Here is a 14,613-nt window from a genome sequence, read left to right as displayed (position 1 = left end):
AAAACAGAATTTTTTCAAGTTTGACATGGTGGGAATTGGAATGCACCGACAGAAACGCATATCCAAAACCCGCGCCAAATATTGGTGGTTCAAAATGTGTTGAGTATTATTTGGCTAACCTCACAAAATGTGACATTCCACGCTCTCACCTGCTATACCACAAATCACTATGGATGTTGATGCTTGGTTGGTTCACACTGGAAACCCTTTTGCTGCATGGATATTTATTTGTGGTGTTTTTATAAAGACAGACTAATTTCTTCACAGTATGTGTTCCCTTCAGTGAAATGTAAATGATTGTATTCAGTGAAGATTAAGTTGTTTTCAGTCAAATGAGACAATAACACGCTGGCATGCTGCATTTACCCTGACATACAAAATGATAACTTTATATTGTTGTGTTGTACATAACAATCGCTTTGGTGCAAGTTTCACAAGTATGTGGTACATTTCCACAACGCTTAATACAAAAATCTAAACAGATCATCAACATGGCAGTTGTTTCAAAACTAGGGTTGTAAAGCTACCGGTAATTTACCAAAGATACCGTAATCTTCAGTATTATTGGTAATTAGCAGAAACTCTATGGAAATCTGTTGTAACTTTGGTAATTTATACTTGAACAACTTTTAAACAGTGTATTCATATATAGTATTCATTTATTATATCTGTGTCCATATTTTCCATGAGTTTCTAGTAGATAGACTATATGGTTCAACAGAAAATAGACTAATTAATGAGAAAAGCATCTAATCAACAATGGCATTATTTAAAAATAACTCTGCAGCTCTTCAAACTATTGATTTTTTCCACAACTGCCGCCAGTTTGACACCCAAAAGATTGACAACAAATACATATTGTAAGTACGTTTGTAAAAAAATATATGAAGGATATTTAATTCTGAAACCCTCATATTAAACACCAATGGTATTCACGAAGTTGATGGTTTATATTTAGGATAATGTTTTACAGCTTTGCCATTCAATTTTTTATTTAAAAATGATCTTATATCATTATTTCATATATTTTACATGTGATAAGGGCGGCAGGTAGCCTAGCGGTTGAGAGTGTTGGGCCAGTAACTGAAAGGTCTCTGTTTGAATCCCGAGACAACTAGGTGGAAAATCTGTCATTGTAGGTCAGATCAGTGGTCATGGTTTATACACTACCATTGAAAAGTTTGGGGTCACTTAGAAATATCCTTGTTTTTGAAAGAAAAGCAAAAAATGTTCTGCCTTGAAGGCCAGCACTGTTGACGATGAGACTGGTGTTTTGCGGGTACTTTTTAATGAAGCTGCCAATTGAGGACTTGTGAGGCGTTTGTTTATCAAACTAGACACTCTAATGTACTTGTCCTCTTGCTCAGTTGTGCACCGGGGCCTCCTACCCCTCTTTCTATTCTGGTTAAAGCAAGTTTCCGCTGTTCTGTGAAGGGAGTAGTACACAACGTTGTACGAGATCTTCAGCTTCTTGGCAATTTCTCGCATGGAATAGCCTTTCTCTTCTCAGAACAAGAATAGACTGACGAGTTTCAGAAGAAAGTGCTTTGTTTCTGAGCCTGTAATCGAAACCACAAAACTTTTAAAATGATAAACTTGGATTAGCTAACACAACGTGCCATTGGAACACAGTAGTGATGGTTGCTGATAATGGGCCTCTGTACGCCTATGTAGATATTACATAAAAAAATCTGCCGTTTCCAGCTACAATAGTCATTTACAACATGAACAATGTCTACACTGCATTTCTGATCAATTTGATGTTATTTTAATGGACCAAAAAATAGCTTTTCTTTAAAAAACAAGGACATTTCTAAGTGACCCCAAACTTTTGAACGGTAGTGTATATATCAAAAAATTACTTCATAATACAGTTTTTGTACATAACAGCGCAAACATCTAAACAGATCATCAAAATTGCTCATGTTTCAAAACTCTAAGCGCATTTTAAATTGACTGAGTACAACAAACAAATTAACAGTCACTTGTTCACTGCACCCAATCAGTCTTTCAATTTCCTTATATATTCAATCTAAGTATCTGCTTTCCAAAATGAAATATTCACTTTACTTTTGATATGATTTTCTTGTCATTTGTTACCAGTACAGTTAACTATGACTTAATCAAACTGCTCAAAACTGCTAACTACTGAACCAAAATGACGTAGCGCCTATTTAACTTAACTGAACAGTGTACATTTCTATCAATTTGACATCAATTTATGTTGGAAGGTAAATCTTATATGGATTTGCATTTAAATACTTCATCATCATTCTCCATCAGCCAATGTGCTTCAAAATATAAAAATGGAAAGAGTCACTCTATGTGCTCCCATTTGAAATGATAGTGTAGTGTACAATGCACTGCTGAAATACCTGAGTTTTATATATCAGTGTATTCCACTCATTGTCTGAATTTACACTGTAAGCTGATTCATTTCAAGCAGAGAGACAGGCGATACTGTAACAGTTGACAAGTCACATAAAAAAAAGAATGTGATCTTGTCCAATGTTGCATGGGACAGAAATGGAAAACAACACCGTTCTGCATTTTTACAGTAGCCAACTGCTTTACAATACCCCTATTTCTGATGATTTATCTAATATATGTACTTTATAAGGATAATGTAAGACTAACATATTTCTCAACATGCTCACAACTTGCCATTGGATTCAAATCATTAAAAAAATATGCATGTCAAGTTATAGTCAAATACTGTATGGAAAATGATTATTACCAACACTTCAAAAAGAACAGTTTAGAAATGTGTATCTTGTATTTTTTGCTATTGGATTATATGGTAGTTAAAATGACTCAATGCTGAGCCTATCATTATCTGATGTATTGGTGACTAAACAAAAGGTTCTCATGGTACAGATGTGTGAAATGGTACATGGTACAGATGTGTTCTCGGGGGGACAGATGTGTGAAACCACAATGAATGCGCAATCAAAGGTTCTGAACATAAGATAGTGGGCATTATAAGTGGTATCAGTTTAGAGTTTTGTACTTAGAGTTTAGAAAATATACCACTTACATCTGAACATTTTGCAAAAGTGATTGAAAAACAAAAACGTTAAGATAATAATTCAGTACATTATCACGTATCTACCTACAACAGATTTGACTGGACAACAAAAAAAACTTTAAAGCCATTTTTCTCAGATTCACTGTTTGCCTTCAGTTCAGGTGGCTGCCCTGCCCTTGCACTTAGTCTGTCTCTTGTTCCCCTATCGCCATAGGTACACCTTCCTGAAAACGATGGCACTATACTGGTTTTACCTGTTCTGTCTTAATAATTACTGTTGATGTCCTTAAAGATTAGAATGTTCCAAAGTGGTTGGCCAAAAAGATGAGAAGATACCGTAGATGACACATGCATCATTCAGGGTTACTATCAAACAAGTATGTCACATTTCTGTTTCGTCCATAACTTGTTATCTGTTTGGACATGTTAATAACAGGAATATTTTTCTCGAACTATAAGTCACATTCCACTGGGCACAAACTGGTTGAATCAACGTTGTTTCATCGTAATTTGGAAACGTATTGTAACGTGGAAAATACATTGGATTTGAACAAAGTCATCAATATTGTTTAGAGGGTGAAATTTCAACCACAGGATTATGTCATCATGGTAACCAAATTTCAGCCTAGACAAACCTTTTATAAAATATGTTGATTTTGTAATGTCAGAGCAATGTCAGATTTTCAACGTTATATATATATATATATATATATATATATATATATATATATATCACAACAAAAATTAGGCTTGGCAGCATCTACTGGAGAATTGATCAATTTACAGCTACCCTTTGGTCTCCCATCCAAAGTTTTAACCAAGCCCAGCCCTGCTTACCTATGATATTTGTCACTGACTATTGCCAATGTGCTATTGTGAAAATGATTGTTGAGAGATCTCCACATAAAAATGAAATACTGTAGATTCACTGTTGCTATTGAAGTCATTACAAAGGGTAGGTTTAAGAGAGCAAATTAAATGTGACCATACTTTATCGATCATCAATGATGTTAATTAGGCCAATATAGCATTTTCAAAGTCATCAACAGCTGTTGTCTGAATTCAACCTAGAATTCCACTAAAAATAGACAATACAATAGGGCTAGGGTTTCAAGCTCTGGTTGATTTCAAATGTAATGATAATTAGGGATATTGAATTGTGTTTGGTTGCCACTAGTAATGAACAATTATGAAATCACAATTTGGGTTGCACACGCTAAAACTCAAGTTTAAGAAGCGGTGTCTACGGTACCCGTGGAGGCACAAACCTTATCTTCAAACAAAAGCGCGAAACGCTTTCACCTCCCCAGTCAGTCCGTGCGGATCGCAACTCAGTCAGTGCAGCCTCATCTCGGAGAACGCCATTGAGAAAGAGTGAGTGAAAGAGAGAGAGCGAGCTAGAGAGAAATAGAGCAGATCAGAGGAAGAGAAAGGGAAGAGACAGAGCGACATACTATGTGAAAAAAGTGTCCATAATTCGTCACCCTTTCTTTCTCAATTTCCATCACAAACCCTACCGGTGCTTGGATGAACCAAAACCTATCGATCAGTCAGTGCTACACCTGGATCTCCTGACCAGCTCCGAGCAGGCATGTCCCGAAGGAAGCAGAGCAACCCCAGGCAAATTAAACGTAAGTTTTACAGCCTCGCTGTCCTTCTGTTGTCTACCAAAGCTTGTTGGAGAAGTTAAATTAGGTTAGTGAGGGACTAGTTACTTCGGCACCGATGTCAATTGGCAATCGCAGACTTAATTGATACTCTTGATGTAGTTTCGTTCATTGATAAAATAGTTATGGTTTTGATCAATCATATTCTGTCATAGGCTATTGCTGAGAAAGGTGTTCCATCTTCTGACTTTTCAAATGATGTGTTTACAAATATAGGAGTTTGCTTGGTGTTTGCTAAAAGTGGATAGGTTACTTTATAATATTTTACATATTATTTATGTCAAGCAAATCAGGATACATCTATTCTTGATTTATTATAATGTGCTGATATGATCTACAGACATTAAACACCTAAAGTTAAAGAGTGCATATCCTTTACAAACTGTCTTTTTGGAATTCTGTTTCCAATTAAACAAATTAAGTATTACATCTTAAACCTGGTTTGGCTGTGGGAATGTAAATCTTAAACTTCACCCTCTCTCTCTCTCTCTCACACACACACACACACACACACACACACACACACACACACACACACACACACACACACACACACACACACACACACACACACACACACTGGATAAATAAATTAAACCTAAATTAAAACTTTGACATTAATAGCATGAACCCTAATCATTCTGCAGATTTAGGTAGTGATTGTGTCACTGTCTAAATATATAATTGGTTATACACAATTCTAACTGGACAGGTTATATACATTGAAGAATACTGAAAAGTGTTCATGGTAATATAATAACTAAAATATATATGTCAAATACAATGGACAGTGTTTTTGATAGTACTACGTGTACTTGTTGCTTAGCTTCATCCCCCATTTCAACAAAGCATTGTGCCTCTGGATCTCTGATAATTCAAGGGTTATTTCATTCACTTCAAATACTAACGCTTTGAGTGAAATACCATGTGGCATGAGACAGAACTGATCTATATGGATTTTATTTCCTGTGATTTTAAACAAGCTGTGAAATGTGTTTATGTATTTCCAAATGTGGAGTTGAAATGGCTGGCCTAGCAGGCTTCCCAGTGGAAATGTATCATACTAACAGTGGTCATAGCAACGTTGCATTTTAGGTCTGCTCTTTAGAGACTTGAAGACAACGGGGACTTTTTATTGTGCCTTTATTCATTTTGTATTGGAAAAGATTCATTGTATTCATCATACTTTTCTTGTTATTAGCAGTGTAGTGAATTGTGGTGTTAAAGAACATTTGCAACAACCACCTATACACCTATTGTACAATACAGTCATATGTGGTTATTCTATATTGGCCTTGTCGTTTAGCTGTATGACTGTCTATGTGGTAATTCTATATTGACCATGTCGTTTAGCTGTATGACTGTCTATGTGGTAATTCTATATTGGCCTTGTCGTTTAGCTGTATGACTGTCTATGTGGTAATTCTATATTGACCATGTCGTTTAGCTGTATGACTGTCTATGTGGTAATTCTATATTGACCATGTCGTTTAGCTGTATGACTGTCTATGTGGTAATTCTATATTGGCCTTGTCGTTTAGCTGTATGACTGTCTATGTGGTAATTCTATATTGACCATGTCGTTTAGCTGTATGACTGTCTATGTGGTAATTCTATATTGACCATGTCGTTTAGCTGTATGACTGTCTATGTGGTAATTCTATATTGGCCTTGTCGTTTAGCTGTATGACTGTCTATGTGGTAATTCTATATTGACCATGTCGTTTAGCTGTATGACTGTCTATGTGGTAATTCTATATTGACCATGTCGTTTAGCTGTATGACTGTCTATGTGGTAATTCTATATTGGCCTTGTCGTTTAGCTGTATGACTGTCTATGTGGTAATTCTATATTGACCATGTCGTTTAGCTGTATGACTGTCTATGTGGTAATTCTAATTTGACCATGTCGTTTAGCTGTATGACTGTCTATGTGGTAATTATATATTGACCATGTCGTTTAGCTGTATGACTGTCTATGTGGTAATTCTATGGTGACCGTGTCATTTAGCTGTATGACTGTCTATGTGGTTATTCTATATTGACCATGTCGTTTAGCTGTATGACTGTCTATGTGGTTATTCTATATTGACCATGTCGTTTAGCTGTATGACTGTCTATGTGGTTATTCTATATTGGCCATGTCATTTATGTCGGGCTGATTCACTAGGAAACCCTTGTCCTCAGACTTGGGTTTATTTGAAGAGCAGGTAGGAGGAGACTCCTTTGGGATTTGTCATTGTTGTCGGACTTATAGACATGATGAGAAAAAAGAATTAGTACTGTCCACTCTCAAGTTATTTTAGATACATCTAAAATATTGTTTTGTTTAAATATATGAAATATGTATTCCAGTAATAGTGTGATTGATAATGTGGATACAGCAAGAGGAAGAAATAGAGACTTTATTTATACAGTGTGTGTGTGTGTGTGTGTGTGTGTGTGTGTGTGTGTGTGTGTGTGTGTGTGTGTGTGTGTGTGTGTGTGTGTGTGTGTGTGTGTGTGTAAATTATGATTCTGTTTTTACATGAGGAATTTACTTAATAGTGGTTACGATTAGTCAGTAATTGATTAGTCAGTAATTGATTACACTGTATATGGCTGTCAACAAAATGTACGTATATATTCAAGGAAGATTTTGAAACAGTTTTTATTTGTTTTGCAGTAACAGCAAAATGGCAATACATTACTGCAAATGTCTATAATTTCTAAAAGATCTTCAACCGCTTGTCACTCACTGTCACAGCTTGTTTTGGGAATTTACAGACTGAACATATTTTCAGACATTTTAGCATTTTAGGCAAGTTAAGAAGTTGATAGTCGGAAATATATTTTTCAGTACCTATGAATATATTTTCAAAGAACACTTAGAAAATTGGTTCTGATTACCTATTGTAAGTGGGTATCATGGTTCTGAATGATGAGTTTACCGGTTATAGATTAAATGCAAACGCTCCAAGACTCTATCGATGTAGAAGGAACTATTGAGATTATGTTTGTTGTAATTTAATAATAATACGAAGAAAAAAACATGTTTTTTTTCTGCTCGGTATAACTACAGTGGAGTTGGTATGCATGTGTTGCTACTCAGGATTATTTTGAGCAGAGAAAGCATTTCTGGTCTATGAGGAATACGCACAAACCTGTATACTATAGCCTAGCATGATGTGCTAGATCTACTTCCGTAAGAACCAATCACAAGGAGGATGCCTCTGAATTTTGTTGTCAAGCAAAGAGAATACCTCCTTGATATGAGCATCCTCATATCCACTGTGACCCAGGCGTGTCTGAATTACTATGTCATGTGTAAGAGGTTGTTAATGAGAGGTGAGGAGTGAGGATACAGTGTTGAAAGAACTAAAGCCCTAGTTAGAAACAGAAAGGTCAGTGGAAGCCTTGATGTGTCCTACCCCAGGAACTAGGAGCTAGGGAAAGGCCTGTGGACCAGGAACTAGGAGCTAGGGAAAGGCCTGTGGACGAGGAACTAGGAGCTAGGGAAAGGCCTGTGGACCAGGAACTAGGAGCTAGGGAAAGGCATGTGGACCAGGAACTAGGAGCTAGGGAAAGGCCTGTGGACGAGGAACTAGGAGCTAGGGAAAGGCATGTGGACCAGGAACTAGGAGCTAGGGAAAGGCCTGTGGACGAGGAACTAGGAGCTAGGGAAAGGCCTGTGGACCAGGAACTAGGAGCTAGGGAAAGGCCTGTGGACCAGGAACTAGGAGCTAGGGAAAGGCCTGAGGATCAGGAACTAGGAGCTAGGGAAAGGCATGTGGACCAGGAACTAGGAGCTAGGGAAAGGCCTGTGGACCAGGAACTAGGAGCTAGGGAAAGGCCTGAGGATCAGGAACTAGGAGCTAGGGAAAGGCATGTGGACCAGGAACTAGGAGCTAGGGAAAGGCCTGTGGACCAGGAACTAGGAGCTAGGGAAAGGCCTGAGGACCAGGAACCAGGCAATGCATAGAAAGTCAGCGCAGACAGTCATTCTAAAGGACAAAAAGGTTGTTGGGCGCAGTTTCCCCTCCATCCTGCATATATTGGGCCGTTATCTAAAATTGTGATTTATGCAGTATTTTAATATTTTGCTTATTCTTTCCCCTTGGGTGCTCTCTGAGCGGTGATAAAAAGGCGAAGCTGAAAGAGCACCATTAATTTGCTCCGATGACTGGGGAGATAAGGACAGATAATGGAAAAGATAAGCAGGGAAGATATACCATCAGAAACCCGATTATTACCATTAAAATTCCAACCCAGCAATCTGCAGCCGGCTGATAATTCCCTCTCCGTTTCCACCACTTTGGATGATAAGGCAAAAAATAGTCACTCAGTGCTCCTTGATTAGGCTGCCTGGATATCCCGATAATACTGTGATAAATTATGTATTTCCCCCTTGTTTTTTTCCTCTGAAACGGTACATCTGATTTTTTTCCTCTATATTTCTGGGTTGTCCCTGTATCCCCCCTCCTCTCCTCTCTTCCTCTCCCAAGAAGGGGATAAAAACCCATACACTTTTATTGTAATAAGAGTTTGATAGAAAGGGGAGATAGTGGAGGTGTTTTGTATGGGAGCACATATCAGTGTTATCAGTCCATCTCAGTGGGCCAGCTGCTCGCTGCTGTTGTTTCTAGCCTTATCACCCCGTGCCAATATGCCAATAAATTGCCCAGATTGCCAGCTAGCCGCTCCAAAGTAGATCAGCTAAATTTGACTGAAATGATGGAAATATGGCTGATGCTCAGCGGATTGTGATTAGAGGAGAATATGTGAATTCCTTCAAGGCTCCCTCCTTCCCTCCCCCCTCTCACCTCTCTGTGGCCCCTAGTGTTATGCTGTGGTGTGTCCATACCTCTCCCACTGAGTGGTACATTTTGATTCTTAATAGGAAGGCAGAGATATGAACAGAGCTGAATGGAAAACGCCTCCCCTCAGAGTCATTTTTCTGTAAAATTGCTCCCAAAGTTTGGTGGCGTGTAGATGAGCCGAGATGATGTAGGGAGCCTCTTCCTCCAGTGTTGTTTATGGAGGAATCCAATGTCAGATGTGCTTATTAAATTGACTTAGCACTCTTCCCTGGCCTAACTGTTGTCTTCGCTAAGGTACATGGTGCTGCCTGTGACTTCGTCAATTCCTGTTGCAGCGTTAACTAGCCCTTTACCAGATACAGGACTGCTCCTCTCTGCTGTTAAACCATTCAGTGGAGTCCAGAACTTGTACTGTGTAGAAATGAAACTACACTGTGATGAGTATGTACAGTATATGTTCATTCTAGAAGGATAACTACTATATTATATTTAAGGGTGTAGATGTTTTTGACTGCTCAGAAAGACTTGATGTTACATCAGCATACAGTTTATCATATCAGATGACATTTATACATGTATGTATTTGTCAGAGGCAACTTACAGTGGTTTGTATGGGATAAGGGGAGTGTTTACTGAATTGGTTGCCAACATTCTGTGTGTGTGTGTGTGTGTGTGTGTGTGTGTTTGTTCGTACGTGAGTGTGAGTGAGACTGGGGATTGTGGTCAACTTTAGGCTTGTGTTCTGTCATGACAGGTAATCTGCCTAGTAGAAGTGTTGTCTTCTATTTGACCTCTGTCACAGCTGAATCAACTTGTAAACCAACTCAAGCAGTCTGATGTTTCGGGGGGGAATCATCATGTGTGTGTTCGGATTCCAGCCTCGCGTATTTAAGGGTTTCTTTTTCATTCGCCTGACAATCACGCTGCCTCTCTTGTGCTCCTCATAGATTTCTGTCATATGAAGAATGGTTGTTGAATGCCAACTTTCCCTCAAACATCTGTTCCCTGCCAATAACAGCTTGTGTTGTGTTGCTGCCTCGTCGTCTTAGCTGAAGGATCCCGGTTCGCCTTCACTCTCTTTCTCAAGCACTGATGTTGCACCACCAATGTATGCAAATAGCATGCTGTCTCCAGTCTTCACATGATTTCTGGCTATTTTATTTAACATTTATACGTTCAAGTATTGTTGTTGCGATTGTATGTCACATTGACGTTAAGCGCCCGTTTTATAGACCACATTTCGGATATAACATTACCGTAGCAACTATGAAACGGAATGTAGAGTGTGGAGGGATGTGTGTTTCCTTTGTTGAAAACACTGCCAGCTGAAGTGGAGGCTGAGCTGAAGTTGGCATGGCTGGTGTGTGTGTGTGTGTGTGTGTGTGTGTGTGTGTGTGTGTGTGTGTGTGTGTGTGTGTGTGTGTGTGTGTGTGTGTGTGTGTGTGTGTGTGTGTGTGTGTGTGTGTGTGTGTGTGTGTGTGTGTGTGTGTGTGTGTGTGTGTGTGTGTGTGTGTGTGTGTGTGTGTGTGTGTGTGTGTGTGTGAGTGTTACAGTGGTGCTGCAGTGCAGCTTGAACAGCACAGTGAGATGTGGGCATTGGTCGCTGGGTCACTGGTTTCAAAAGGTGGAGGTCATTTCCTGGCACTGTTTCCTCTTTGTCTTCCTCTTTCCTGTAATTCCACCACCATTATTCCAGTGACTATTCACTGTTGCGAGTCATTATCTGCTCCTTCATAGTTGTCAATGGATTATTCAACATGGATTGTTGTACTGGAGTTGTTTTTCAGGATCTAATCACAACGTTTTTCAGTTTTAGTGCTACTCTGCTGGCTACGTAGATGGCTCAGTCCCTTTTCAAAGAATTTCTATTAAAATGATATTTTCTCTCTTTCGTCCCTTTTCATTTACATGCTGTTGTAAATAAAATAGAAGAATAGGTAATTGTGCCCCAACAAATCCTAATAATTTGTTCCTCCGTTTATTTAGATTTGATATCAAGTGATGCCTTTTGAGCCCCAGGTAACAATTGACTTTCAGCCGTTTGAGTTAATAGCCTCGTCTCTAACTTGTACGGATCAATATGTGTATTAATTAGTCACCGCTATCAGGGGCCAGATCTGGTTCCATTTGTTGTTACATCAGCAAAATATCAATAGAGAAAGTGGACTCCCTGATCGTCATGGCAACTTCATCTCTTAGGTCAAAGAGAGTTTATCTTATCTTGCTGCCGAGAGTGGCAAACTGCTTAGGAATCTAGTTTAGACTCTAAGATCATCGATTTATGCTTTTTTTTCCTTGTTGTTTCGGGGAGGGGAGAAAAACAGAGGGCTGCATTCTAATCACAACAGAGATGTTTAGATTTGAATATTGATCACTCTCCAAAGGCCATTATAGGACAGCTATGGCCTCTAGTCCAGCTGTTGTTCAAGTACGTCCTTTTAAGACCCAAACAAGGCTTTGATTATCAGTGTCAGCGTGTCAACACGGAGTATGTCTGTATAGCTGTCTGACAGTACATTTCCTACTGCTACAGACACAGGCTGAGTCTGAAATGCCATCCTTCCCACTATATAGGATGCCAAGTCAGACACACAATACAACGTTTACAGACCAGTGTCTATACACATCCTGACACTTCTCTTCATCATGACACTATAAACATTCACATATATCATTAGGATATTGAGTAATAAGTAAATTGATAGATTGTGGTATATCCCTGTATCAGCCACATTTATCTTGGTGCACAGTTCATAAAAACTGTATCGTAGACAACACAGCGGTAGGCTAGTTTGTTTCGATAAAGTCTTTGTGTATATTATGAATATGGCGAGTTTTTCCAGGATGTGACTTTGCAATGTGCATGTTGATATGATATGAATATAATCATGTGTGGGTCTGCGCATCATCATGATGTGTCAGGGAGGCGGACCAGGGTCTGGTCTCACAGGAAGTTGGCCTGGTGGTGTAGGGATCTGATGGGTCCCCTCTATGACTACGGCCCAAATGGTACACTATTCCCAATATAGTGCACTACTTTTGACCAGAGCCCTGGTCAAAAATAGTGTACTACAGTATGTAGGGGATACATTTGGGATGCACGCCATGCCTCTACCTCATCAGCGGGAGAATAGTCCTCAGGCTAGGAGCACACAGGAACATGTTTTTCCTCCCTCTCTTTTTGCCTTTGGGACACAATTGCCTCATTTAACATTCTCTATTTGGCCCCTGCCAAGAGGGGAAACAGCCAGGGAGTAAAAGAGCCACCACACATCATGAATTCTTTCATTTAACTTGTAAATTCCCTTTCACCTTGGTGATGGTTGTGCGTTTAACCGCCGCGATGGCTGGAGATATCGCTCAATTAAGGGTTTTTCTGAGGTTACGCCCCAATATCGCAGTTATTTTTGTCGTCTGACGTCATGTTATATTATGAATATGGATATTATGGGTTCTGTTTGGGCTTTTAAACAGCTTAGAAGATGAACACTTGCCTTCCTCTGTCCTATTCTAAAGCAGAATGTTCAAGGACTCGAATATTCTAGAATTCAGAATGTGTTTCGCAGGAAACTTTTTCCCACTGTGGAGAAATACAATTCCCGTGTATATTTCTGGGGGAGAAAACATTTCAATTAAAGTCAAAATGAGTTCTGTTTTGTTTCAATGGGCAAATGTGTTAATAATGTGCTATTAGTTACAGGGTGTTAACAAAGTCATGCAATATCACTGGTTTCCTGCAGTGCTGGTTTGGTTGAATCCAGGCTCTTGAGGATAGAGGAAGTGACTCAGCCTAGCAGCTGTGAATGTAAAAAGGAGTTGTGAACATGATGTAATAACAAACATCTACAACTTTACCCTCACAGGAAGCAACAACGTCCTTTGTTTTTCTTTTCCATGACATATTAGCTGGCTGAAAAGGGGCGATTTAGTCAACATCATTTTTTGACCAAGATATGAGTTGGCACGGCAGAAAATGAAGCCATAACTGTTGCTAGCTGTTACGTTTAAGTATCTCTGTTGGCAGGAATTAGCCACAGCTGTGAAGGACGAGAACAGGGAAAGATAGAACTTTGCATTTCTTGGGCATTAAGGATAAAACGCCTCAGACGTCGTAGTTAAGGGATAGGTGGCTACAGCGGATTAAGTAGCAAGCCTTTCAGTTCAATTTGTACATCAGCATTTCTCTGGGCCCAACAGCACAAAACACACAGCACTGCTAAGGGTTCACTGGAAAATCACTAATGACAAAGCTTTGTAAATAGATAAACAATTTATGTCAAATGTGCTGAAAATATAAAACAAACTTCAAAACATGTTAATACTTTAAAGAGGCTATGTTTTGATTTGCAGCAAAGCGTGGCAGCAAAGCGCGTACGGCTGTTGACAGCCCAGTTTACATCCCCCTGATCAGAGGGCATATCTGCATATGATTAGCCTGGATGCACACAAATATTCATAATGGAATGATATGCCAATTGTCACTGGCTGATGTTGATCGATTATGTTTTAAACAAGATTATGCAAATCAGATTGGAGGAAGAAGTGTGTCTGAAAGGCTGTGATGAGAAGAGTGACAGGTTGTAAAGTGTTATTTCTCCTGTCCTGTAATTAGTCCCCAGCAGTTTGAACTATGTCAAATAAATAACTATGACGTGAGATGGTGATGGAGAGGAATGGAACTGCCTACCTGCCTTTCAGAATCAGGCAGCAGTGGATCTCATCTCAAACAATTCTAATCTGGTAATTGCTAAAGACTGGTTTGGTGACAGTGACCGAGTAGCTTTGGCCGAGCAAAATGCCTTAGCTCGTTATATCAGATGTGTTTTTTTTTAAACCAAGGTTACACCAATCAGCCATTCCCCAGGCCCAAACCACAGATAGCTTGGCTAAACGCTAAAAGCATCCTTTCATTCAAGACATGATAGTTAGAGTCCCAGTTTAGTCTAACTGAAAACTATTGATTCTGTCTCTATAAAAGGCTGGTATTAACGTCCATCCCCCGTGATAAAATGGTGGTGATGCTTTAGTGGGTGTAACATGCTGGTCTACACAGACCTAGAGCCCAGAACAGACTGTGGTCTCTCTGTGTGAACCATGTGTCTGGGATTCTCCAAAGAGA

General features: G+C 39.2%; 1 protein-coding gene across 2 annotated transcripts in view; it reads left to right on the top strand.

Moving 5' to 3' along the window:
• Positions 1-4,345: 4,345 nt before the first annotated feature.
• Positions 4,346-14,613, top strand: part of LOC106579057 (zinc finger protein ZFPM2) — a 184,060-nt gene continuing 173,792 nt past the window's right edge. For both annotated transcript variants that reach the window (XM_045701938.1, XM_045701935.1), the window contains exon 1: positions 4,346-4,659. In XM_045701938.1, the coding sequence (XP_045557894.1) occupies positions 4,620-4,659 (40 nt within the window). In that variant the 5' untranslated portion in view covers positions 4,346-4,619. The remainder of the gene's footprint in view (positions 4,660-14,613) is intronic.

Source organism: Salmo salar, chromosome ssa02 (assembly GCF_905237065.1).
Source record: "Salmo salar chromosome ssa02, Ssal_v3.1, whole genome shotgun sequence".
Taxonomy (NCBI): Eukaryota; Metazoa; Chordata; class Actinopteri; order Salmoniformes; family Salmonidae; genus Salmo; species Salmo salar.
The sequence above is the reverse complement of the archived record's forward strand: the minus strand, read 5'-3'. Positions and strand labels throughout refer to the sequence as shown.